At 42.5% G+C, this 27,922-nt stretch overlaps 1 protein-coding gene across 4 annotated transcripts; it reads left to right on the top strand.

Annotated features, from left to right (window-relative positions):
• Positions 1-1,352: 1,352 nt before the first annotated feature.
• On the top strand, positions 1,353-27,624 carry zhx2a (zinc fingers and homeoboxes 2a). 4 transcript variants are annotated; one of them, XM_082553156.1, is made up of 14 exons: positions 1,353-1,798; positions 3,359-3,411; positions 17,417-17,896; positions 18,114-18,830; positions 19,421-19,633; positions 19,788-20,051; positions 20,187-20,402; positions 20,793-20,877; positions 21,738-21,923; positions 23,762-24,165; positions 25,704-25,950; positions 26,084-26,240; positions 26,593-26,712; positions 27,309-27,624. In XM_082553156.1, the coding sequence occupies exons 3-13, from the start codon at positions 17,798-17,800 to the stop codon at positions 26,708-26,710; spliced, it is 2,706 nt and encodes a 901-aa protein (XP_082409282.1). In that variant the 5' UTR covers positions 1,353-1,798; positions 3,359-3,411; positions 17,417-17,797; the 3' UTR covers positions 26,711-26,712; positions 27,309-27,624. The 4 variants fall into 4 exon arrangements, with proteins under 4 accessions (XP_082409282.1, XP_082409281.1, XP_082409284.1 ...); XM_082553155.1 differs by lacking the exon at positions 3,359-3,411; XM_082553157.1 differs by lacking the exons at positions 1,353-1,798; positions 3,359-3,411 and adding an exon at positions 13,721-13,868.
• The last annotated feature ends 298 nt before the right edge of the window (positions 27,625-27,922 follow it).

Genomic DNA, 27,922 nt, shown 5'->3' with positions numbered 1-27,922 from the left:
AGTGACCTTTTGCAGTTGTCTTCTAAATTGCTAACTGTTTCTCTACACTGTTATTATTATTATTTTTTAATATCTGTATTTAGTGTGGGGCAGCATGGTGGCACAACAAAAATGTCCTGGGTTGGTTCAAATCCACCCTGGGGTCGGGGTCTTTAAGTGTAGAGTCTGGACGTTCTCCCAGTGTCTGCATGGGTTCTCTCTAGGTGCTCCGGGTTCCTCCCACAGTCCAAACACATGCATTCAGTGGGGTTACGTTAACTGGTGATTCTAAATTGGGCCATAGGTATGAATTTAATTATGAATGGTTGTCTGTCTCTATGTGTTAGCTCTGCTACAGACTGGCGACCTGTCCTGGGTGTACTCTGCCTCTCGTCTTATGGCAGCTGGGATTAATGAATTGATGACTGATGGATGGGATGAATTCAGTGTCCTCCTGCATTTACAGATCCCAAATCTATAAATATTTTTGTTACTTTTTTAAAATCCCAGATACTTTCCTATTCAGACCAAGTCTTTATCTTTGCACTACTTCCAAGCACTTTGCAACTTGTTCTCTAATGTGTGCATTTCTATTGTTTTTGTATATATTTCTCTTGTTTTGTATATATTTGTATTGTTTGCTATTAATTCCTGCTGTCTACTACTATTTATATTTTATTCCGGCACAGTTGGTGTGAAGCACCCACAATTTTGTTGTACATGTACAATGACAATAAAGGCCTATTCTATTCTATTCTTCATCAACCTCTTCAGTGTCTCCACATCAACAACAAGCTTCGCAGTGGCTTAATCCTGCTCATGTGTCTAAGCCAAACAATGAAAACTCCAGGGTCATTGCTCTGTAACAACCAACCCTGGCCTATCTAACCTCCACTGATCTCTGATTGTCGAACATTTCTTGACACTGACTTTTGTGAATACCAGAGAGAATCAGAGCTTCTTAATATTTCTCCTGAATCCATCAGTATGCAGTTAGAAAACATGAATGACACATGCATGGATAATCCAAGGTCAATATCAGTTCTAAAGTGAATCCAGTGGAGGTCACTGTTGCGTGGGAGCTGGTCCTCATGTGTCACCTCAGGGCAGAATTTTACCAACACAAACTCCTGAGTATGAGCTGACCTCAGAGTAACCTTCTTGGATCCAGATGTAAGCGTGTTGCAGAGGCAGAGGTGAATACAGGATTCCCGTCTGCATAATGCAGGACAGCCTCCAGCTGAGAAGGCACTGCAGCAGCAGCCCCACACCTCACATCACATGCACGTTGCATACAGGGAGATACTGGAGTGGGCGTGGTAACAGGCGGGGGGCGGGACTTTAAGGGCCGCAAAAGCCCACCCCCTGAGCTTCTTAAATATTCAATTAGCTCCGAGCAGAGAGGCAGGCATCAGCACGGGGGGAAACTTGACGGCAAGAAGACTCGGTTCATTCATTTTTGGAGCAGCGGGACTGCTTCATGGAGACACTAGCACTCCTGTTGTGTTCCCGGAGAGTTGTTTCACTTTCTCCGGCCTGCCGTTAAACTTTTCACGGCCGTAACACCATGGACCCGCTGTGGACGGGCACCGGCGCTTCGGTACGGCATGCAAATACGTACTCTGACGTCGGCGATCATGTGGCTTTTGGCGTAGATCCTCCTTGTGATCGCCAATTTTTTCTTTCCTGTCGCCTGTTGTCTGCTCGGTTATCGAGCCGCCGAGAGAGTGTTTGAAACAGATTCGGCGTGTTTGTCGGCTCTCCAGCGGCTCTGGGATTGTACCGCACTACCTGAGCGTCGCGCCAAAACGGTGGGCAGGTAAGAAATGGAGAAACTCTTCTTCGTGTTTTTTTTCTCTCCCTCATCTCCCTCCTTCTCCCCACGGCTCCCCCCTCGAAAAGTCTCTCAAGTTAAAACTGCGTGTAGTTGTTTGTTTGCGCCCCTCTCGCGGCTCGTTCGGGCTTAGCGTGGTTCCCAAAACACCCACGCGCCTCTGGATAAATATTTTAACTTGTCTGGCCGCGTGAACTTTGCCTGCCCCTGCCGTTTCCACCTGCGTGCTCTCGCAACGTTTCCCGACAACTTCTTAATTGGACGTTTTCGCCTCCTCCGCGTTTCAAGTTGTGTGTTCGGTGTGTTGTGTGACCGTGGCGGGGGAAGGCAGACGGGAGGAACATCGTGCCTACTTTTCCTCCTCCCCGTGTCGACATAACCAGCAAAACATGGCCGTCCTTTGCCGACATGTTGTTACGTCGATGGCGAGAGGGGGAACATTTGGGGAGAGTATTTTTTTTTTCCTCCCTGCGCCCCTCTGTCACGTTTTCGGGCTGGCCAGAGGAAACGACCGTTGGGACTCCTTACCAGCGGCGTGCACCAGCTCGCATTCAGGCGTGCTGAGGTTTGAGTGTAACTTTTGGAGTCCGACGTTGTTTATAGACTTTGATTCGTGCGTCTCTGCGATGTAGGCGTAACGTTACCCCTGGTGATGCCTCCTCCCCTCCCGAGACCGCGGTTCTTACTGCAGGCAGGCAGTGCTGTTGCAGTGGGTCTGAAACTGCTGTAAAAGCCAGGCGTGGTTCTCTTTTATTCATAATATGAAGTTTGGTCATGAGGCCCGTGGCCCAAACTGTGAGCAGTCTGTAGCATTCAGCTGGGGTCAGTGCTCTCTGTCCACCAGTACGTTTTTGGAAGTAACCTGCGTGTACACACTGAGGTGACACAATGCCCAAACACAAATGTTAACACATTGCCCAGTTATACATTTAGGATGTTTCCTATATTAATCGTTGTTTATTTATTTTTACACATAACAGTGCATACAGATCTGGCTCTGTCATCTTTATTACTGGATAAATACTCATTATGAACATTTGAGGTGCTTTAGGAGAGTTGGGTGATACCTCAGTCTGGCACTAAATTTCTTTACCAGCTATGCAGTAAAATGCAGTGCCGTTGGCTCTGTTAGCGCTTCATTCATGTGGGCAGTCATCATTATTATTTTCCATGCAGCACATGGGAAAAATCATTAATGTGGGTGACTGTTAAATGTTCTTATTTACCAAATAACAGACCGAGGTGTTTGTAATAAGGAAAATTAATGGTGACATTCAGTTACAGCAGTCTGCAGCAACTGCCAGTGGCACTTGTGGTTTGATTATCAGTGCGCAGATTAAATATAAAGCCACACTGCAAATACTGTCTATAATAATTAAAAGTGCACGTATAGTCGGCATGGTCACTCCCTACAAGTGAAAAAACTAGTTGGTTAAAAAAGAAAACATTCCCGCAGTTGTCTGTCTGGTGTAAATTTTTAAAATGTGTTGTTCATTTCACGCTGTTCCCTCAGCTCTACGATGACCTGATGTTTTGTGTTTCTAGGCTTTCTCTGATCAACAGCGATTCCTCCCCTCCCACCCTCTTGTGTTAAAGATGTAAGTGATTTTGATCAGAGTGCAGTTAACCCTCCTGTCAGCCGCGTTACCAGCAATTCCTCTGGGTATAAACTTGGGCTCCGCTCACTAAGCCACGCACCCTTGCTCTTTCTGTGTGAAGAGACATTTGGCTCGTGTTTTTGTTCTTCGCGTGGTTTTCCACTTGTGATCTGCCAAAATCAGAGAAGATGTTATGTAATTTGGAATGACAGCCGGATCGTTTTCATTGGTAGCTGAATAATCAGAGCGGATACCTTCTTTTCTGGATTAGAAGTACACAATCACATTTCGTTTTTTCTCTTTTCTTTTTTTAATCGTAATTTGCTTTATTGCAGAATGGTGTAGGGAGCGTTGCTGCCAAAATTAATAAGAAACCAGAAAATTTGCTCAACAAACAGTCTGTTACAAGCCAGTAAAATCCCTATTGCCATCTGAAGTCAGGTATATGGGACAACATTACTGATTTGTTTTTACAGTTTGGCAGATGTGTTTAATCCCGTGAGAAACAGTTTAATTTATTTATTTATTTTTAAGGGATGTGTTCTCGGTATAGCTCTAGGGATTAGCGAAATGCACAGATGTCGGTGTCCTACCTTGTCCGATGCATCAGCCATCGGTCCACCATCACAACACTGTGGAGAATTTTAGCAAACAGACAATCATTGGGTTTATTTATTAAAGCGTTATGCTGCTATAGTTTTTAAAGAACTGGCATAAAAACAAATCTGCTCTTTTTAAAAGCTGATTTTATTTATTCTCTCCTTCCTAGCTTCCTCAACAGTCTTTCTCAATGTACTGTGACCCCTTCGAATGTCACAGCCAAAACATCCAGCTGGGAAGTGAGCCGCTCTATTTGTTCCTAGAGGCGTTTTATTCGTTTGCTCTAGTCAGATGGTGGAAAATGAACAAGACTCAGTCTGTCACAGTTATTCAAATAACGAGGGGGAAAAAAAAATCAGAGCATCAAGAATTGGTGTCAAATTATAACCGAGGAACTGAATGAAAACAAAAAGATCTTTGTTTGATTCACTCCCGACAGCCTGTACACAAGCTGTTCCAAATCAAAGCAAAGCCAAAAGGTGCGTTAACAGCGGGAAAAGTCAAGGCTGATGTTTTGTTTATTTAAAATAAAAATAAAAAAAATTACACACACGCTGCAACCAAACTAGCTTTTAATCTTTCAACATTGTTTTTGTATTCTGACAATGAATTGAGCGCAGTCTCGTCAAATGTGACTTTTAGAGAGGACGTGTGATATCTCATTGTTGACAGTCATCAGGATTGGCACAGATGTTGTATGTGCCAATCATGCTAGCAATCTTGTGAGATTGTCAGAGTGCAAATAAGCTAATATGGAGCAGAAAGCTATCAGTTCAGGGTTTTGGTTTTGTTTTTTTTTTGTTTTTTTTTTGTTGTTGCTGTTTTTGTAATAGAGAAATTCTGTATGTTTTTGTTTTTTTTTTCGATAAATGAAAGTGGACAGGCAGCTTGAGGGTTTTTTTTTTTTTTTTTTTTTTTTTTTTTTTTCCTTAGGGGTCTAAGCTTCCTTGAAGGCAGAGAATGACATTAGGATTAGATAACATATTTGATCAGATTGAACTGTTCTTGGTTTTTGGATTGCTTTTCTCTTCCCAGTCCAGCTCTTGTGTAATTTGTCATACCTTCCCTTCCTTAAGTATGGTTGCTTGACAGCCACCCTTTCACTAAGACCATTCCTGATGAGACTTTAGTAAACAGTAGATGGCTCAACTGAAGCGTCAGATGCATCTGTGCATTTCATTACGTATTACATTTGCTGCCCTGGATGTTAGGCCTGCCACTTCTTTTATCCTCCAACAGAACACTACATGCCATGGAGAGACATGCAGGTTTTTGGCTAATAGCTCTTTGGGAATCATCTTGTTGGTGCAAAAATTTTATTTTGCACCTCTCAGACTTCTATCTTTGGCATATTTAAAAAAAAAAAAAAAAAAAAAAAAGTAAATTCAACTAAAGAAAGGACAGAATGATGTTTTTGTGACAGGCTGCTAGTAACAAAAGAAACCTATTAAAATTGGTTATTTGATAAGTCGTCTGTTATGTTTGCACACAATAGTTCATATATCTTGAGTTGGATGCCTACTGGAATTCATAGATCAGTGTTAAATCTCTTAACAAACAAAAATCCTCTGAAGCAAATGTGGTGAATCAAGACTTTTACACAGTACTATATATAATGTGTACTTTTAAAATATACTTTCTTTTCTGCTGTTGTCAGCATTTGAAGTAAGCAACAGGTTTCCACATTAACCCCGGGCAGATTGTTGTAGTTTGTTTAACTCAAACAATAATCTGAAGCACGATAACATCAGAGCCTGTTCAATTTACAGTGACAGTTTGGAGGGTGTAATGATGGGAAATTTGTGTTAAAAGGGGTCATTGCCATAATGTACGCTTAGTAGCTCGATGGGCGTCTGCTTGATTTTTTATTTTTATTTTTTTACAGCCGTATGTTAACAGTGAACCATCAACCCACGTTGCTTGTTTTTTTTTTGTTTTTTTTTCCCTCCAGGTTTATGCATCCGGATAGAAATAATATAAACTGCATGTGAGTGCACAAGCATCAATTTATGGTCACACATTTTTATGTTTGTCTTTAGCTCACGCTTGTATTCCACAATCTACGGCTGCTGTTTTTTAGAGACTAGCAGACCTGTCGTGGGTTTCTAACACAGACTTTTTTTTTTTTTCTTTTACACTAATTGGGAATGCATTTCCTGACCACACATCACACTGGAATGAGTCATCACGGGTTGGAGGATGGAGGTTGTTGCTGTCATCACGGCCTGTCGTGCTCAGCTTGGCACAGTACTGACATCACCAGCATCTACGCTGTGCTTTGTTCCAGTGTTTTCTCAGTTCAGGTCCTCCTCTCCGCTGTGCTTCCGCCGGCTTCTCAGACGTGTTGTTAGGTGACTAAGGCAACCACAGAGATGAGCTCATCACCTGTAGGTGGGGCTGAGAGGGAGGATGTGAGGAGACAACTTAGGGAAAACAAGAAATCAACACTTGTATTAGAGACGACTTGTGATGTCTGAGCTTGGTACACAAGAAGACGTTGGTTAGCACTTACCGTACTGAAAGTGATGCAGATGGACAACTGGAGCCAATGGAGACTTGAGCCTCACACGCATTTTAACCTGTAAAAGTAATTCTCCATGTTAGCATCAGGTCGATATTTCAGCTTAAAAGAGCTGCCATTCGTCAGCTCAGGACCTAGTTGAATTCCTTGAAATATTCCCCCACAGCAGAAACATTTCCAGGTAAAGCACACAAAAGGTCGCAGCGTTCTTAACCGCTGACAGTTTTGCGTTTCCACTAAGGCAATCCCCATCTCTTAATGGATCACTTGATATGGTGTCGCCCGCTCGTTCTCTTGAAAATCTTATCGCCGAATAGGGGGCGGGTCACGGATAAGGAACTGAATGTACGTTTACAATGCTGGAAATTCAAACTGAATGAAGGGTGTCGAGGAGAAAACTGGTGACACGGAGAGAAAGAAGGGGTGACAAAGAAAAGAAAGGAGACACTAGAGCCAGAATGTCTAAGCAGTGTGAGAGAGAGAGAAACAAGAGACAGTCTAGCATTGAGACTGCAAGATAGGTGGGTGTGTGTGGGAGAAAACTGTGTACACTGGAACCCACCATTAATATCTGCAGTCAGTCATTTTATAAGCAGTGGATCATTGTATTTTATTAAAGTGTTCACTGCTTAATTGCCACATTGCTATTCACCAATAGGCTTAAATAATTCTTTTTTTTCCTTGTGTAAGGATTTTACCCTCCTGTGTACATCAGCCATCAGCCAGTGGTCTTGTTTCTCACAGCTTCTGCCGCAGGGTCAAACTTAAAATAAGTTGTGCTGAACAAATCCACTGGTGAAATCTGAACTTAACAACCACCACATGGAAGTTAAACAAAAAAAAAAGTTGGGTTTTATCTTCCTGCACACAGTCATGTAGACCATTTGTGCCTGAGGATGTGTACACACTGGCTTCCCTGCTACCATTAGGCTGTGTCCTCAAGAATTTCAAGTTTAAGGGAAAGGGAGAGGGTGCTTGGAGAAGAGGGAGCTTGCTAAAAGGCTTTCTGCACTGCACCACGTCAACCAGTGGAAACGCTCAGACACACCCCTTCTGCACAGCCGAGCCCAATGGGGAAAGGCTGGAGATCGTTCACAACATAAGCCACACCCACTGCAGGGAAGGCAGAGATTGACAGGTGGGAAATCCATCCGCACAGAGCATTGACTGCTCACCGAGGCTCGTGGCAAACACGAAACACTCCATTGCAAGGTAGTTTAGAGAAATGTGGAGGCAGAGTGTCCTCTGCATATTGAGGACATACTATATGCAAACATCACACCGCATTACGCTACAGTGCAATTTCACTTGGGGCAAACTTTGGACTAAAGCTTTAAAAATCCCTCTCATGTTCTGTTGTTGACCTGATTTGACCTTTGCCCTACTTAATTTGTTCCCTAAATATAACCGAATAATCACATTTTTGCCCTTCCCGGAGGGATCGGAAAAGCCTAATATAGTAAGGTTTGGCATGTCGTTTAAGCTTTTAAAAGTGTGTGGAGTACAAGAGTTTTATCTGACGGGAGAGTGAAAAAAGAGTGCACAGCTGGGGTGGGTGTGGTTGCAGTGGATGAGTAGTGTGCAAAGAGGAACACAGAACCAATTCGCCTAAACAAAAAAAAATGTTAATGAGAGATATATTTTTAAACTTTTTTTTTTTTCCCATTTGTGGTTACCCAACACCACATGTGCTATCAATTCCTTACTTCTTGTAGTTGCTGTATCAAATGAGTGCTCAATGACATTTTGGCCCTCATCATTTGGGTCGCCAGGGGAACCTCATCAACGAGTGTTCATCACAATTGTTATAACATATGTTATGACAACAGTCCTATAAAATGACAGGTAAAACGTTACTCTAGAAATGGCAGAGACCAAGTTTGTTTGTGTAACAATGCCTAAGACTGAGCTGATGGTTATGAAGTAAATATAAATACTGTAACTAGCTTCTACACTCTTTCAGCCTGCAGTTAACTGCTGGTATCCCAAGTCTGACTCGCAGCTGTACGCATACGTCTCGGTCATGTCAGCAAAGCTTAAGCACCAGGCTGCTCTGCTAGTAAAGTTAGCTAATGGCAAATATGATGATAGTGGAATTTACATTATTCAAGTGTCTCCTTGCCACACATTACACTAGCTTAGCAGGCCTCAGGTACTGTCCCCTGGACTAGGGTCCCAAGTAAATCCTAGTGGCAATAGCTGCCCACATGTAAGTTGTGACTGTGTACGTGTTGCACAATAGTGTTGGCTACAAGTCAGTTTCTGTCACACTTCAGGCAACACAAAATCTAAGATAGCCCACCATAGTGTGACTCATATGTTTAAGATGCATCCCATAAGAGTCCAGTAATGTGGGATCCAATGCCATACAAATATATTTATTTTTTAGGATCTAGCGCCCCCCCCCCCCTTTTTTTTTTCCAAAGACAAAACTCTTTAAAAAAAAAAAAAAAAAATCAACATTGAGTTGGATTATTCACATCGCAGCTGTCGTGACACTGATTGACCTCTGCAGCATCTCTGCTCTTGGATGCAAGCACACACTCACGCACATTTTCTGTTGGTTACAGTGTTACCATAGTAACACAACCATCGGGTGCAGAGTGGGTGACACTTGGGTATTTTTATAGCCTGCCTTTTGTGTGTGTGAGAGACGGTGCTCTTGTGTGTGTTCAATGAAGAGACAGGTGTGTGTGCTCGCGCAGTTTTAATGTGTGAACAAGATTAAATGGAGGACTGGATTCATGATCAAATGCAGTGTAGCCTGCTGGACGGCGTTTCCTGTGTACTGCATGGGGAACTTGTAATGAGGTCACCACAGGGATGATGAGCCTAGTTTCCTGGAGATGTCATATCAGGATTTGGTGAATTGATCTATTCTAGTAAAGAAAACTCCTGCTCAGTCCCATCAACTTTAGTAGCTTAGAGAGTACAGTAGGGCAGGTAGATTTGAAAAAAGTAGTCCTTGTACCACTATTTTAATCACGACTCCAAGATGGCACATGTAACAATAAAATGCCATTTAAGAAGCATAGGACGGGCCACATTCCCTTTTGGCAGAATCACCATTTTCATCATTAGTCTTCATACCAGCCCAGCAAAAGTAGCACTGCTCTGTTGCTATGCAGAACATACCAAGCCCTCAAACACAGTGCAGTACTTCGCTTTGCTCTAGAGGAGCCGCGTGATGAGATTTAAATTAATTCTGCGACGGTCCGAAATTCTGCTCTTCTCCCCTCCCCACATGTACACGCACACACACACACACGCCCCAACTGGGACACGTTGTATTAATGGCGACGGTGCTTCTCCTCAACCACACAAGTGAGACGTACGCATTGTCCTCCTCACTGCAGTGGCTGACTCTTGGAACAAGCAGTCAGGAGGGAAAACTCTCAAAACAAGACGGGGAGAGAGGAGCACGCCCCATACAGCAAAGCCAAAAGAGCAGTGCGTGCAATACGTTTTAGTGATAGATGTGTGACTGAGCCATGGAGTCTTTTTTTTTTTTTCTTTCTTCCCTGTGTTAAAGTATCAGCAAAGTCGTGTCACTCTTATAGTCGGTGCAGTTGCAGTTTTTTGGTTTCTCTGCCGCCTTCTTGTCCTCTGCTTGTTATTTTAGAGCTTCAGTGTGCCCGGTTGGATTGTACTTCATGCATGGCTTCAAGTGCGGTAACTGCAGAGGTTGCCATTCATGTGCCTTTGTGACTGGATGCCTGAAAACTCTGGTACTATGTATGTGTTACAACATCAATTTCCTCAGTCGTATTTGCTCCTCTGCTAACAATGAAATCCACCAGCTGTTTAGCTCAATCTTAGTTCAGGTTGTATAGAGCAATGAGTCAATGCTAACCATTTCACATTTCAGACCCAGTGTGGTCTTGCAAAAGACTCCTGATCAGTTTTTGCTTTATAACTTTGATTCATTGCAGTTTTTTAAGTTATCCATTAAAAAATGCTAACTTCTAGAAAAATAAAGCATTGCTATGAATTATTAGCAGTTTAATAGGTAGTGACAAGCTGGCACGTGGGCTTTATACTCCTGATAGGTGTTTTTGTGCGACAGAAGGCTGCCCTGCTTGACCAAGTCCGGCCTTTGAGACACTTTTATCCTTTACCCCACTTTGAGATTATGTTAATGACGTCCAGAAATAGGAGTTGAGTTGAGAGAGCTGCTGTGACTCATCTGCTCACTGTCGTTTCCTTCTCGCTACCGCTTGGATAGATGTCCCGCCTTATACCACTGTTATGTTTCTGTCATATTAAATCATGATGTCTGTCTTCATACATTAGACAGGCTCAGTGGTATGCAGGGTTTGTATTGATTTCCCCTGTGTCCTCCTCAGTATGTATGCCAGTGTGTATCTTACGCTGATTACTGCCTGGGATGATAAATGTATTCGCTGCCTGGCAGCATTAAAATGTTGCTTCTTCAGAAAGACTGCTCCACTAATATAATGCACCAAGCAGACAGACAGCTAGACAACGGGAAAGTACAGACAGACAGACGGCAGCCAGGCAGGCAGGCAAGGGGGCTGCCAGGCTGAGTATTCATACAAGTTTAATGAGCATCCAGACAGTCGGGAGTTTGACTCCAGCTCGGAGCTCACTCTGCACACAGACGCTGACTGGCTGATGAGGTTAGACACACTAACAAACAGGTGGGAGACTGAAGGTTTCACCTGGGTTGTGGCCGTAGCCAAGTTTGAGTACGGAGTGATTAACATTTTTGGTATTTGGTATGAAGTGAAAGTTGCCATGGCGAAAGCTCAGACAGCCAACTAGTTCACATTTCGTTCAGCTCTGCAGCTGAGGTGTTTAGAGCCAAGTAATCATTCTGGAAAGGCCTCATATTCTTTTCAAGGACACCTGATAATATATACATATACTTTTTTTTTTTTTAATGCGTGAGACTTTAGAGTATCCATTAAAAAGTTTATTAAGGTATCTAGATAAACCTAGACAGTTTTTCAGCACTGTGGCTGTTAATCGTACTTGTCTTTTCCATCATTGGATTTGGGGCTCCCAAGTAGCCAGCGGGAGTGCAACCCCTCCCTCCTCTGCTGAAAATGACAGAGTAGAGAGAGGAAGAGGCTGTCTGTGCCAGTGTTTCCTCAGTGTTCACCAGTATTTACACAGGCTTTTCTCTTTGTTTGAGACAGTCCACGCACATGTTTAACTTAACTGCAACAAATCAGACTGCAGTGTGGTCTGTGTTTATGTTGTGTAATATGATGGACTTCTATCAGATTCTGAGCAGTGTCTGAGTCAAACTTGTTCTCGGCGTGTTTTTTGTTTTTGTTTTTTTTTTTTAATAAAACCGGTGACTCAGTAGTACTGACTTATGAAGCAAACTCCTCCTGATGTCATTCAGTGACTTGGTGAACATTTTTGAGAAGCTTGGAGCAGCGAGTTGAAAGCACTGAGTCATTGTTGAGGCGCGTAGAAATTGCTATAGCATACAAATACAGATGTTGCGTAAAGGAAAGCGTTTAACTTGCATCCACCCTGCTTGTGTGGGTTAAGCTCAGTGCTCCCTCTGCCCTGTTGTGCCTCAATCACCTACAGTGGGGCAAAAAAGTATTTAGTCAGCCACCGATTGTGCAAGTTCCCCCACCTAAAATGATGAGGTTAGTAATTTGCACCAGAGGTACACTTCAACTGTGAGAGACAGAATGTGAAAAAAAAATCCATGAATCCACATGGTAGGATTTGTAAAGAATTTATTCGTAAATCAGGGTGGAAAATAAGTATTTGGTCAATAACAAAAATACAACTCAATACTTTGTAACATAACCTTTGTTGGCAATAACAGAGGTCAAACGTTTACTATAGGTCTTTACCAGGTTTGCACACACAGTAGCTGGTATTTTGGCCCATTCCTCCATGCAGATCTTCTCGAGAGCAGTGATGTTTTGGGGCTGTCGCCGAGCAACACGGACTTTCAACTCCCGCCACAGATTTTCTATGGGGTTGAGGTCTGGAGACTGGCTAGGCCACTCCAGGACTTTCAAATGCTTCTTACGGAGCCACTCCTTTATTGCCCGGGCAGTGTGTTTTGGATCATTGTCATGTTGGAAGACCCAGCCTCGTTTCATCTTCAAAGTTCTCACTGATGGAAGGAGGTTTTGGCTCAAAATCTCACGATACATGGCCCCATTCATTCTGTCCTTAACACGGATCAGTCGTCCTGTCCCCTGGCAGAAAAACAGCCCCATAGCATGATGTTTCCACCCCCATGCTTCACAGTAGGTATGGTGTTCTTGGGATGCAACTCAGTATTCTTCTTCCTCCAAACACGACGAGTTGAGTTTATACCAAAAAGTTCTACTTTGGTTTCATCTGACCACATGACATTCTCCCAATCCTCTGCTGTATCATCCATGTGCTCTCTGGCAAACTTCAGACGGGCATGGACATGCACTGGCTTCAGCAGCGGAACACGTCTGGCACTGCGGGATTTGATTCCCTGCCGTTGTAGTGTGTTACTGATGGTGACCTTTGTTACTTTGGTCCCAGCTCTCTGCAGGTCATTCACCAGGTCCCCCCGTGTGGTTCTGGGATCTTTGCTCACCGTTCTCATGATCATTTTGACCCCACGGGATGAGATCTTGCGTGGAGCCCCAGATCGAGGGAGATTATCAGTGGTCTTGTATGTCTTCCATTTTCTGATGATTGTTCCCACAGTTGATTTTTTCACACCAAGCTGCTTGCCTATTGTAGATTCACTCTTCCCAGTCTGGTGCAGGTCTACAATACTTTTCCTGGTGTCCTTCGAAAGCTCTTTGGTCTTGGCCATGGCGGAGTTTGGAGTCTGACTGTTTGAGGCTGTGGACAGGTGTCTTTTATACAGATGATGAGTTCAAACAGGTGCCATTCATACAGGTAACGAGTGGGGGACAGAAAAGCTTCTTACAGAAGACGTTACAGGTCTGTGAGAGCCAGAGATTTTCCTTGTTTGAGGTGACCAAATACTTATTTTCCACCCTAATTTACGAATAAATTCTTTACAAATCCTACCATGTGAATTCATGGATTTTTTTTTTTTCACATTCTGTCTCTCACAGTTGAAGTGTACCTCTGGTGCAAATTACTGACCTCTGTCATCATTTTAAGTGGGGAACTTGCACAATCGGTGGCTGACTAAATACTTTTTTGCCCCACTGTAACTGCAGAAATCCAAAAAATGCATTCAAGGCCGGTGAGGCGGCACTGGTTCAGTGGGTCATATGAAGTGGCTCTTCAGATGCAGCTGACAGATGCATCTCCCATTCTGCCCTACCAGATGTGTGCTACAGTGCTGGATTTTGGGCAAGGCCAGTGAGAGACACTGATGGTAAGTGGTGCTCTTGAGGGCTCAAATGGTTTTTTTTTTTTCCCACATAAAAAGCATCCCAAGGAGGTTTTAAACTGAGCCAAAAACAGAACTGCAGTATTTTTATATCCGTTTTGTTAAATGAGCTCAGCCATAGTATTTCTCTTTGTTAAATGGCCAGAAATAACATGGCATACAATAGCTCCATATTTACATAGTAGTGTAAAGACTGTCTGCCATACTGTAAGTTTGCTTACTTTGCTTTTGGATGGTGAAAAGACTGAGAACTCTCTTCAAAGTGCTGCTCATGCCTTGAAGTCAATATTCTGGAAAGTGGGTTTTCTTTTTTCTTTTTTTTTCCTTCCCACTGACTGTACCTTGACCTTCCACAATGGCTCAGAAAAATACAAGAAATGTGCCAGTGTATGGATCCAGCAGGATTGCAAATTCCCAGACTGTCAAAACACTGAGCCTGAAATTGATTTTAGTTTTTGTCTCTAAAAGCACCAAACACAGTTGGGTGGTGTGTGTGTGTATATACAGCCTCCGTCAGGATGTAGCAGCCACTTGACTACAGCTCCACAGTTGCTATAGCGACACCATGGTAATGAGTCTGCATTTTAATGATACCTCAGTGGGTCGTTTGAGGGGATGAGATATCTCGGGACAATGAGTGGACTTGCGAATGATGGCGTGTTGAAGGGGAATCGCGCCTTTTGATTAATGTGTAGCTGATGGAGAGATCCAGGAAAAGTATGTGAGACTCTCGCATGATCGAAGTTCAGGCCTAATATTTGCAGCTGATGGATTACCCTGAAGTCACATTGTTGCTCTTGCTCTGCCCTGCATCGTACAATCATACTACTTATCGTTCTTCTGTCCAGATTAAATTGCCATGTGATGCTTCTGGGTAAATAGAAGTATGAAATATTTAAATGGTGTTGTATACGTGGGATTCATATTTGGAAGAGGTTTTCTCGTCCTCTGTGCTTATGCGGGTTGATAGAAGAGCACCGCTGCTGCATCGACTCATTTGATTTTTACTCATGTGGATATGAGTATGAAGCTTCAGCGTGAGGCCTCCAGAATATCAATAGACTTTTTCAGTCAGATAAGCTTTTCTTTTTCCTCTCTCTTCCCACTCAGTACAATATTACCCAAGAAAAGTTTCCTATTCTCTCAGTCCTTCAGCTTTTTGTAACTGCTGCTACTTTATGAAGTTCTCATTTCCACTAAAACTCAAATAAAGAAGCTCGCAGCTTTAAAAGATTTGGATCAGAAGCTGCTTTATCTCTGGTTTCTCACTCTGTTCACGCTTGGCAGCACAATCTGATTTATGAATGATTAGTCAATATTTCTCAGGACAACTTGTCTTACAGCAGCAGACCTGTCAGCTGCATATATTTGCATACCGGCCGTGTTGCCGAGTCACAGTGATGAAAGTGTGATGATTAAAAGTTTTACTCTACATAAATAGACAACACTGGAGCACTGTTGTGGAACTTAAAATAAAAATCATCTCATCTAGTTGAATATATCTGCCACTTATGAAGGCCAAGTGAAACTGACAGACTGTAACAATAGCAGGTTTGTGTGATTTAAATAAATGTTGCTTGAGTGACAGATTGGAGAACTGGACTCGTGAGCTCCTTTAGTCAGGGGATCCAGTCATGCTGTTATGGATGGCATTATACTGGCGTTGTTTGGGTCCACTGGTCTCAAACTGTCCAGAGTCTTGAGGCAGAATCGATGCTGGGACAACACCTGACAAGACCAGGTTTGTGCTCTGTTGTAGACTAAACACAGGGAGCTACAAACCCCATGGACAGAGAGCCCTTGAACCGAATGAGACTGTTGCAGGGAATAAAACACAGGTGTAATGTATAACAGCGGTCTCCAACCTTTTTTGCGCCCGACATTATTTTCACGGACCGGCCTTTAAGTGCAACAAAATAAAACTAGTACCGGTACCAAAAAAAAAAGAAGATTTATTCATAACACACGTGAAAAGACCCAGGAAAACCGAGTTAACGATAAAAACGATAACAAAATAACGCTGAAAACCGATTTTAAAAACCCTGAAAACCATACATTTCACACCTGAGCCTCAACTCTCACGGACCGGTACCGGTCCGAGGCCCGGGGGTTGGGGACCGCTGATGTATAGTATCTCGGATTTTCTTTTAATTTGTCACATATTTGTATTTATTCAGTTGCCATTTCAGAGAATTGCTGTTTGATCCAATATTCATTTTTCATTAGCCACGCACAGGAAGATGTGTCTGATCAGTGAATAATTAATCCAAATTGCAGTATAGACAACCCACCCACAGGAGGTCACGAGCCAGTGTACTGCTGGTAAATTAGAGGGTTGCATGAGGTACAAAATATTTGCCAAATCAAATATGCAGATCAGAAATAATAAGATTTTCATCCTCTGTGGCAACTTTAAAAGGAAGCAGTTGAAAGAAGAAAAAATGATTATGCTGCTCAAAAAATTATAAGTAAAGGATTTCAACTTGAATATTTCATTCATCAAGACTTAATGTGGGATTTAAATATCCCTTGATCCCTTAACCCCCATACCAGTTGCAGCTGCACCCCTCTGAATGGTATCTTCCTGATAAATAGATGTCCTCTTTCTCTCCACCATTGCCATGTTTGCTCATAGGTGATCATCTGATTCTTTGTTTGAGTTTTTTTTTTTTTTTTTTTTTTTTTTTAAATATGTAGCATGCATGTTGAGTTCCCAGCGGTTGTTGAACTTGGCAGTATATGAATTAAAATGAAGAAGTACAGAGTTATGCATCAGTCTTCCAGTGTATAGTGTTGTTTGCTCTTCTAGTTTACTTCACCTAGCTTCTAAAAGGTAGTTGGCCAGAAAAGTCCAAAGCACTGTTGGACTTTTTCTGTTTCCCAGTCTTTCGAGGGCCAGCTTTGTACTGCTCTGACCACCTGTAAGCTTTCTGCTGTGCTTATGTATCAGCCACCTTTTTTACTTTGAGCCATTTTTGCTCACTGCCCAGCAGTTGGCTTTACCTCCTTTGGACAGTGGTGTGCTGCACCCCTACATGGGTCAGTTTGGTGCCAACTCAAAAATATTCATGTTTCTTCTTTCCCATGTTGGTTTTTTGTGTGTGTGTCTGTTTAAAGGGAACTGATGTTGTGGGAATGTTTATGGTTCTTACTTTGTGGTGCATTGCATATATTGTACATTATAGAAAAAACATTTTATTTTATTTTATTTTAGAGCCCAACACATTTTATTTATTGGTGTAATTCTTTAAAATCATTCCTGTGAAAAGCTGGTATGACTCATGTTATTCATATATTCCTGCGTCTTATGTAGACACATTAGGCCACACATGCCTTGCTGATATAACTGTAACATGCTGCTGTCTGCATACAAATATGTCATTCTAGCTCAGCTTTGATTTCCTTGTCTTTAAAGTTATCATAGTTTCATAGATGTGTTTTAGGAAGTAGAGTACATGCAAAGAAAAGGGAAATATATGTTTTTAAACATATATAAAAAATACACTGCTTTTTCTCTACTTTCTGCCATCTAGGTAGCGTCCTATCATGCAGTCCGAGGAGATCAGCCAGCACTGGAGCTGACACTGTCAGTGAGCCCAGCCTACATGACACTACAGGAGTCCCATCTCTGCCAGACTTTCACCGCCTACTGTCCTCCTCCTTTCTCCAGCCAATAATTTTACTCTGGGGGGGGTGAGTGTTCCTCGGACTCTGATCCCAGTCTCACAAGTTGTCCGGTGCTTGCTACCTCGGGATCTATATCTGTATTCTTCTAGTAGGCAGTCCTCCTGACTGCACTTCAGCACCTTAAGAAGGTCTTTGCATACAAGTCCTGCATCCTGGAACTTCAGCCATAGCCTCCTTTATAGCATCCCTGGCCAAACACGAGCACCGGGACAAACCCATCCACCAACATGTCCAGTCGACGTAAGGCCTCCACTCCCTGTATGATCCGACCAGAGCAGACAATGGTGGAGCTGGATGATGAAGTGGAGGACTCTCAGAACATGGAGGTAGGCTCTGCCAACAGCATGTGGGTTTTCAGTATTGTTTTATTTATTTATTTATTTTTTAATGGTGTACTTAGTTGAATTACTTTTAGTAATCCATATTTGAATAATTGTTGGGAGGAAGAATTAGATTTGTTTGGAGTTCAGTGGGCATGATTCAGATGATAAATTGATATATCCAGATTTAAAAATGTAATTCTGTTGTACCTTCTCCTGCCAGACAACAACAGAGAACCATACCCAAGGGGTGCCTATGGATAGCAGTTCAACACAACCCGAGCAATCCATGGACTTGGATGTAATGGAAAAGGCCTCTGACCCTCCTTTGGCTCCTGACAAACCAGCAGCTGAGCCACCAGACGTTTCTAAGCCTCAGCGCAGACAGCAGGGGGGATATGAGTGCAAATACTGCCCCTTTTCTACCCAGAATTTGAATACTTTCAAAGAACACGTAGACGCAAACCACCCAAATGTCATCCTTAACCCCCTCTACCTGTGTGCTGTCTGTAACTTCAACACAAAAAAGTTTGACACCCTGACGGAACACAACGAGAGGTGCCACCCAGGGGAGAGCAACTTTAAATTTAAACGTATAAAAATGAACAACCAGACAATCTTAGAACAGACGATAGAGGGGTGCAGCAACAACGCTGTCATTTACAACACTTCTGGTGCCATTTCCGGCAAAGGGGACGAACTCGGCACTGTGCCACTGAGCAAACCCACCACAGTCAAAATCGGTAAGCCAAAAATAATGACATCGGATAACAAACGGACAGACTCCCAGTTGGGAAAAATAACTGCGGATCTCACCAAGAAACCAATCACAGCTGTCAATGTGAATGGTACGGTCATCATCCCGGAGTCGACTCTCCTTAAAGCAGACGGCCTTTCTCACATCATGCCTTCCCTGCAGCGGCCTCTAAACTATACCCAGGTAGGAAAAAGTGGAGGAACAGTAAGCAGGAATTAGCTTAGCTTACCTGGACATGAGTGGAAACAACTAACTTCATTCTGTTCACATTTAAAACCTTTATTTTGAAGCAATTTTTTTAAAATAAAGTCATTGTTTTAAATTATACAAGATGTAACATAATTATTAGTTAGCTTAGTAGCCTGGCTAGCTTTTTCTCCTGAAGAATTTATGCTAACTATGCTAACTCTAATTCTTGGGCTTAGCTCCATATTTAGTAGATAGTAGTTAGAGCGATATCGCTAGAACCATACAAAAGTTGGAAGATTTTGCTGTTAATGCTTTGTTACAACCATGCACTCAATAACCCAGTTAGTTTTGTGATATTTGGATAAGTGTTTATTTTGTGCAGTTTATCATTGCATGCAAAAAAACACGATCTTCATCTGCAGTCTATAAAAGCAGAATAGCTTACATGGCGAATTAAGTTTTCTGCAGGTTTCTTCCTGTTAAAATAGAGTTTTTTTTTCCTTCCCACTGTCACCAAGTGCTTACTCTTAGGAGGGCATCTCATTGTTGCATTGCACTTTTTTTTTTTTCTTTCTTTTTTTTAGGTGCCGAAGATTGCAGTGCCCCTCAACACAACCAAATACAACCCCACATTGGACGACAACCTGACGCTGATCTCGTCCTTCAACAAGTTCCCCTACCCAACACAGGCTGAGCTCTCGTGGCTCACCGCAGCATCAAAACATCCAGAGGAGCAGATCAAAGTCTGGTTCACCACACAGCGGCTCAAACAGGGTATCAGCTGGTCACCTGAGGAGGTAGGAGAATTGTGTTTATTTTTGTCCCGGTTTTTCACAATAAACATAAAAACAAAACATAGTAATATAAATAATAACTGTATTTAATTTACAGTCACTAAATGTACCAATCAGGTTGTGGGACATGTATAACATGTCTGTTTTTCAATGACAGGTGGAAGAAGCGAGGAAGAAAATGTTCAATGGTACAATATCCTCCGTGCCTCAGACTTTCACCGTGGTTACTCCTCAGCTCAACTCCCAATCATCTACCAACCAGTCCACCTCAAGCACGCCCTCCAAACCCATGCAGCCAGCAGCCTCTGTCCTGCAGTCCCTGCCCTGTCAGCTCCTGGGACAGACCAGCCTTGTGCTGACTCCTGTAGCCAATGGCTCTACTGTTACTTGTGCACCACTGGCACTCACAGTGGCTAACCAGGTACAAAACTCTAGGTGGAAAATGGCAGTCTTTAAGGCAGCAGAAGCAGGGGAGGGGTAAAGTTTGCCTTTGACCAAACTGTTTTAACTTGCCTTAGCTTTGAGCATGGAAAATGTTCTTTCATGATTACTGCAGGTGGCGCAGTCGCTCAAACGACCCTTAGCCTCTCCTTCGGTTGCTACAGAGAGTAAACGGCCCTCCATCATTCAGACCATCTTTGCCCCGATGGCCACATCCAAGCTGGCATCATCTAAAGTGCTGAGTTTCACCGTTGACCCCAATAAAACATCAGAGCAGCTGTCTGTGCTGAGGTCCAGCTACACACAGTGCCCTTTCCCTGAGGAAGATGAGGTAAGAATAAGCGAGTGAGAGAAGTTTTTTGTGCTACCGTGATAGGTATCACTGCTTGTATTTTCTAGTTGTTGTTTTTTCCCCAAACACCCAGGTGGTTCTTTTGTTTTTTGTTTTTTTCTTCTTCTTTTGGCTGCTCCTTTTAGTTGTTGCCACAGTGGATCTATCTGACTTATCCATAGCATCCTGATCAGTCACACTAACCCTCCATGTCCTCCTTCACTACAACCATGAATCTTTTCTGGGAAGATTCATGGATGTGGGGAAGAGGTAGTCCTCTTTGGTCTTTCCATATCCCATATCCCTGCTGTGTACATGTCCATTTCCAAACATGCAGTTGAGGGGAAAATTACTGTAGTTATTACTTTGATGTATCTTGTCATGTGGTAGATTTACAGGCTGATAGAGACCACCGGGTTATCCAGAGGAGAGATAAAGAAGTGGTTCAGTGAGCAAAGACTCCTCAATCTCAAAGGTATGTGACGTATTTAGTGCTGCAATAAGGAAACATGTGAAAAACAAGAGCACTGAAGGGCAAGTGCTATACTAAAACTTGTGTTTTATGATGTTTTTATTACAACATACTGACGTCAGTCTGTTTTTTGGGAATCCCTAATATTGACCTCTGTATTGTTTTCATAGATTATTTGTGCTCATGTCAACATTTAAATTTAGTGTAGTATTTTAATCTTTTTCATTCATTGTGAAGTCAGAATATTGTACAGGGGGGATGTTTTAAAGAGCTCAAACAGAGTGCTTATGTCCTCCAGTGACTAATACATTGCTTTAAAGTTTGGAGATGATCCAGTGGAAACTAATTCTTTTTCCTAATTCATATGACCCGTCATGAGCTTGAAGCATTGCCTACTAAAATAGTGTATTTTATTATCTTTATAAGCAATAAAAAATTACAAGATTATATCTTTATTTTGCAGTGTCTGATTTCATTTTTCGCATTTGGTGTGACTGTGACCTGATTTTCACCTAAATTAAATTAGTTTGAGTTTCTGTTATTATCTAATATTCTACAGAATTTGAAAATGATATCTTTGAAGACTGGATACTAATCTGCTAACGGACAAGTCATTACAAACTGCCTCTTTTTGGCAAGAGAACTACATTTTTCTCTATGTGCAACAAGTACATTTAGTACTAAAAGGTGGATTTCAATGGCTACATCACCATAATTAGAAAATTATACTCTAAAGCTGGCCTTTAAGGATCGTTTCTAGGCATTGTGCTGTATCATCCAGAAATAATACTCACATGTGTTGTGTTAGAAGAATATCCTAGCATGTTTTGGTCCGTAAATATTTCTTTCTGTCGTACTTGAAGGTGTTCCTCCTCCACCTGTGCTGGTCAAAGCAGAGGTAACACCACTTCCTAAAGATGCCCCAATAAAGAAAGCGGTCCCCAGCCAGTTTCCACTGTTAGAGAGGGTGAAGGGGAAGTCGTCGGAGCAGCTGAAGGCGCTGGAGGAGAGTTTCCAGAAAAGTAGCTCTCCAACAGAGGCAGAGCTAGGTAAAGCCTGCAGCAAAGTCTCTCTCACAGGGGGGAATAGCTGTGTGCATGATAGGGAAAAGTATTTAAAAAATAAAAAACAAGGCTGTTGGTCAAGTTGGAGTGTTTTACATTAGCCTTGTCGTTTAAATTTTGCCGGGCAGTACTGCACAAACATCAGTGACGTATATCACAATAAGCCCAAGCCCAGAAAGCCCACTGCCTTGCAACACCCCTAGTTTGTAATGATGAACTCCAGTGGTTGCACAGAAAAGCTGGATGTAGCAAAATGATACAAACGCGTTTCTTCAGGAAAGTGTTGGCAAGTGTCCTGCTCATGAATATAAAACTGTCATGTTATATGTAACACCAGCTACAGGTGGAGACATCTGTCCTGTCAACTTGTGTTCTTCTGATACCTCATTAGGCCTTTTTGAGCTTCACCAGGCTTTGTTGAAAGATTAACCTACATTTTAGTTAGCTAGCATCTTTCATGACAAATCAGTGAAACCCAGGAACAAAACTTTCAAGCAGAGATGAAGAAACAAGAAGAAACATTAATGGGTGGAGTAGGGATTTATGTTATGAAGATCAAGGTCACCAGAGTTTAAATATTTCAACTGAAAGTGGTGATGAGGACCTGACCAAGTGGTCAAAATCAACAGTGAAAATTAGTCCATAGTTGATATTGGCATGTTGGTGTGGTGAGCTAGAAACATACAGGAAGCTCTCCACCACGGTTTGGTGCCCCTGTTGAGCGCAGCAAAGGCCAGATAACATGTCCCATTTCCACCCAGGAAAAGTGAGGAAAAATGAGCCGAGGGAAAGTGAACAGACACAGAGCCCAGTAAAGGAAGGACACCAGCCAGCACAACCAGGGTGCTGGGACATAACCGCGGTGGCACAATATGACCCAGCCCCACAAGGTACCCACCTGATCTCCACCGTGACTGAGGGGGGCAGACCACGGGAAAGAAAAAGAGGCCCCTATAGATCCACGTCCCACAACAACCCATACCACCCAAGGTAGAGAGCCGCAGCTCTTAGATAGGGCCTGAAAAGAAAAATGCTTTTCCATACGTCTACCAGCTGCAGGTCACCCAGTCCAAAGCCAACCTGGCAGAACCCATTGGATGCCATCCTTGGGGTGGATCCATCCCCCATCCAGCACCGAACCCGCTCTGGCCAGTGCCAGGAAATGACCTTCAACCTTCCCACCACAGCAAGACACCAGGCCAGCCCCCGCACATCACAGATCTTGCAGTAGACAGAAACATTTGAGCACTGAAGGCTTCAGCCAAAGAAGTTATCTGCAAACTTTCTAAATTTGCTGAGAAACTGATGTCATGTAATGAATGTAATTTTTCTTTTATTTCTTGGTGGTTAAACCATCTGACTCCACATTTTTTGATGTGTGCAGATCAGAGACATAGGACAGTCGCCTTGGAGATCAGGAGTTAATTATGCACAGAGCGCTCTGTGTCAGTCAAAAAATGTTGTGAATTACAGAACTTTTAATGTACTCGTTAAAAAGTGAAGTGGTATTAGCCAACTAGTTAGTTATGTTCTATATCATGGTCCTAAATTTAGGATGTAAATGTTAAAATTTCTTTAAGAAAAAAGTAATATTTTCTTCAGTCTTTACTAGTTCACAGCATGCGACTTAATTCCCTTCCGCCCCAGAGGAGCTACGGGCTCGTCCCTGGTGGGTGCCTGGTTGGCAGGAATAGCAGGAATATTTTTAATGAGGCCATTTTTTAAGACCCCCAGAGACAGACCAAATTCCAAGGTTTAAAAAAAAAAAAAGAACTTAAATAAATAAAACTGTGAGCTATTGAACTCCTATTGTTCTCCTGCAGATCAGCTGGCCCAGGAGACCAGGCTGTCCAAGACAGAGGTTGACTGCTGGTTTTCGGAGCGCAGGGCACTGAGGGACAACATGGAGAAGACTTTACTCACAATGGCTGCTAAGAACACGGAGGACAGAATAGAGCGGCCGGGTGCGCTGCTTAATGGGGCTTCTCATCGAGAGCAGGACGGGAAGCCTCTCCGCTCCTCTCCGCATCCGCCTGTCCTTTCCTCCTCCTCGTCTTCCTCCCCCCCTGTGCTTGCCGCTTCCTCCCCTCGGCCTCCGACCCAACCCTCATCTGCATCGCCTCCCATCCTCACGTCATCCTGCTCCTCTTCTCCACATCCTCCCATCCTGTCAGCCTCCACGAGCCCAGCTCCCATCAGCAGCCGCTCCCTCGCCCTCCTCAGGGAGGTAAGAGTTGATAAAGACACATTTCCATTTATGCTGATTACATAGCAGAGTGTTAGAATATGCAACAGAGTATAAACATGAACTAATGTAAACCTAATTTTAGGAAAAGGTATTTTAAGTTAGTTGGTGAGATGTTAAAGAAGTGGACGGTTATCATATAGAAAAAATCTACATGATTGACTCTGTAACACACAGCAAGATAATACCGTAGATGAGTTTCACGTACGGTACTCTGCAAATTTGGAACAGAAAAATTTTCACACATAACATGCGTATATTTTTAGCACTTTGTTCACATATTATCTTCCACATGAAAACACCTAATAACATGTTGCATAACCATTAACACACACTGCACATGCCTGCTGTAAATGCTGGCAGTTGCAATAATAAAAATAAATGATAATAAATTTTATTTGTGGGCACCTTTCAACACAAAGCAACAAGAACAGTATTGAAAGGTCAGGATAACAAAAATATTAAACATAGAACATCTAAAACAGGATCATATGTAAATGAACCAAATGGGATTTCAGCTGATATTTGAACTCTGTCAAGGAGTCAAGCTGACGAAGGTGCTATCGTAACAAGTTCCAAGAAATGGGGAGCGAGTGAGCTGGGTGGACGTAATATGGTCCGCAGACTTGTTGTAGAGATCTCTACCATCTGGAGCCAATTGGTGTCCCAGAAAAGAACTCCTCAGAAAGAATGCAGTTAGAATAATCCAAATGAGGTGACTGGACTATGAACCAAGGCTTGTATGCTGTGTTGAGAAAGAAAGAAAAGGGCGAAGGCTAGAAATGTTACAAAGGTGGAAGTAAGCTGAGCACGAGACGTTACTCATGTGGGATTAGAGTGACAATCATCCACTAGAGATTACAAAAGGTTTTATTCTGGAAAGTGAGGCTTTTTGATCTTTTGATAAGAATAACTTTACTTTTATTGCCACTGATACTGAGCTGATTGACTGTCATCCAAGTGGTGATGTCCTGTAGAGGAGGTGAGGAGTGTAAGAAGTAATACTGCGTCTACAAAAGAGCTCCTTGCACATGTAACCCGCTGATTTCACCGCTGCTTGTCAAGGCTGCTGCCTTTTTCTGCTGGAAAAGGTCATGTGACTAATCGGCAAAGGACATACTGTGATTGATATTGACATCATTTCCTGTGTGCCAGCACTGCATGTGTTATCCAGGGTGGAACAAATACATTGTCATTTTGAACGCTTTATTTTGGATAATGTTATAAAGTACATAAAATATATTTACATGTTCCTTTCAGGTGAGCATTTTTAAGTTGGCTTTTGTAGTTAGTTTTGGTTGGTTATTGGTGCTCTTTACAAATTTTTACATGTCATTTAATGTATAACACTGCATTCCAGATTTTAATAATCCATAAGCCAATTGTTAATATTTGTATGACAAGTTATTTAGTTGCTAATTGTTTAACTTGAAGCAAGAGCACAGAGGCCCAATAAAACATGTTGTTTTTGCTTTGTAATTTTTGAATTCCACGTATATCTTTGTTGCTTGCCATGACAGACGTTTTGCCGGACCCAGTGGCCATCTCCTGAGGAGTACAGTCAGCTGGAGGTGCAAACAAGTCTTGGACGCACTGACATTGTACGCTGGTTCAAGGACCACCGCTCTGCACTGAAGAACGGCGAAACTCTCGACTGGATGGAAGGTTTCCAAGGCGTTGCAGAGAAGCAGAAAGCAAGCCAGGAACAGAACGGTCAGAGTTCTGAGAAGAACAAGTGCATTTCCTTGGAAATCAAGGCTGTAAAAGGTAAGTTTTGGAGGAGAACATAGAGTAGTGTCATTTTTTTTCTTTTCTTTACTTTTTTGTAGAGTCTGAAACTCTTTGGCTTGTTTTGGTGCTTCTTTTGCTCATTTTCCAAATTCTACATCTCTGTGTTCAGTGGACAAGGCTGTTGAGAAAGTATCTACTCCAGAACAGTCCAAACAGCCAGAGCAGGACAAAGTCCAGCGGTTGACAGACAGACTGGCAGATGGTGTGACCGACCTGAGCCGGACCAGGCCGGACCAGAACAGCTCAAATGCCACTGAAAAAGGAAGGTGAGTGAAGAAGAGGCAAAGAAAGTCTTTTATCTTCTATTGTCAGAGTCATGTTAGGCAGAACAAAAAAAAAAGAAGAAACTTGCTGCCAATATTTGATTTTTATTTATGTATTTATTTTAAACTCCTATCTGAGGAGTTATTTTAAGATACCTTTCCAAGAGCAGTCCAGAAGTACCGCATCGTATGGACACTCTAAGCTGTGGGTGCCGAGCTACTGATTTTCATGAAGGGTTTATGCTGCATTTCTTAGAAACATCAGTGCAAAGCTTAAAGAGAAAGTCTTTTCTTTATTTCCAGTTCCCAGAAGCAGTCTGTTTGTGTTCAAACTTTCAGTCTGGTTTCTTGCCAGGTGGGTAAAGGTGACCTTGGCTGTGGGGGAGGATGGTGAAGGAGGAGCGGAAAGACAAAGGTTGGCAACTGACACGGACATTCTGACCTTGGAGCAACCGGGGAGGGTCACTGGTTGATGGTGAGTTGAACTGGGTGAAACAGCCCTTTTTATTTGTTAGCAGTGTGAGCTTAAATCTGTTGCAGTAAAAACAGAAGACTGATGTGTGAAAGCATTGCACCTTCAAAGTCTGCCACAAAGGTTTCATGGTGTCTCGCTGCCTCTCACTCATGCTGGGATATGTTCCAGTCCTCTGCAACCATCCTATAGGAAACATGGATCGTGCTAAGAGATTTATTCATGCCAAGTGAAGCTTGGCTTAAATAAATGGTGAACTGCTCCTTTTTTAAGATGCCACAGCTGCAGCCTCCGGCTATCCAGGAAGTTATTAGTGTGCAATTACCTCTGATTGGTCCTTCACAAAGATAGCAGACACCATCAATTAGCATGGAGATGGACTACATGTTCACACACAAATCATTACAGTCACAAGAAGGCAGAGCAAAGGGAGCAGATGACAATAGATTTCTGTTTCTACTGTATGTCCACAACAGCAAACTGTCATAAAAATATTGAATTCTAATCTGGGGAAGCAGATGAAACACATTTAATTTGAACACGAAAGGAAGAACTGTAACACAAGTATTGATTCAGGCTTTGTCTCTGGTTCTGTACAGTACATCACTGACTGCTGAGTCACCGACGACCTGAGATGGCCAAACATGGAAGCAGTGATGTCATTGTCTGCCTGTGATGTCATCCCAACATCCTGGGGGACTGTGGAGTTGCACCATTAAAGCACTTGATGGAAGCGTAGACCCTGACATTTAGAGGAGTGCCAAAGCTGGACTTGATGCATTGCTCTTACTACAGTGCTCGCTCTCTTTGTTTTTTGTTTTTTAAGAAAAAAAAGAGCCCTGTAAATATTTTCTGTATTACTAGAGTTTGTACAGTTTTCCTGAGAAAACGTTTTTGGTTTTTTTTGTTGTTTTTTTTAAAGAAAAAGGCTAACTGTTGTCCCAAAAACCTGGAATGTTCGGTTTGGTTTTGTTCTTTGAGATCAAACTGTATGATATAGTCTGTCATTTGCTGAAGATCAGACGTATTTTTTGAAAATCACTACTCATTATGAGTAGACTTTGATGGCACTTGCATATTTCCCTGTGGTAGTGATAGATATTGTCATGACCGCCTGAATGAAAACTGTTAGGAACTTTTTTGTAACTTTTTGCTTGTCTTCTGCACCTTAACTCGCCCTCTGTAGAATTACAGTAGAGAAGATGGAAATCAC

The sequence above is a fragment of the Aulonocara stuartgranti genome (assembly GCF_965226115.1).
Source record: "Aulonocara stuartgranti genome assembly, chromosome: 11".
Taxonomy (NCBI): Eukaryota; Metazoa; Chordata; class Actinopteri; order Cichliformes; family Cichlidae; genus Aulonocara; species Aulonocara stuartgranti.
Note: the sequence above shows the minus strand (reverse complement) of the source record. Positions and strands in the feature narration are given on the sequence as shown.

Excerpts from the sequence above, each read along its gene's own strand:
- zhx2a (XM_082553155.1), top strand. The coding sequence starts at position 17,798 with ATGTCCAGTCGACGTAAGGCCTCCACTCCCTGTATGATCCGACCAGAG. Across the intron at positions 20,403-20,792 it reads CTTTCCCTGAGGAAGATGAG|ATTTACAGGCTGATAGAGAC; the intron begins GTAAGAATAAGC and ends GTCATGTGGTAG. Across the intron at positions 24,166-25,703 it reads CCCTCGCCCTCCTCAGGGAG|ACGTTTTGCCGGACCCAGTG; the intron begins GTAAGAGTTGAT and ends TTGCCATGACAG.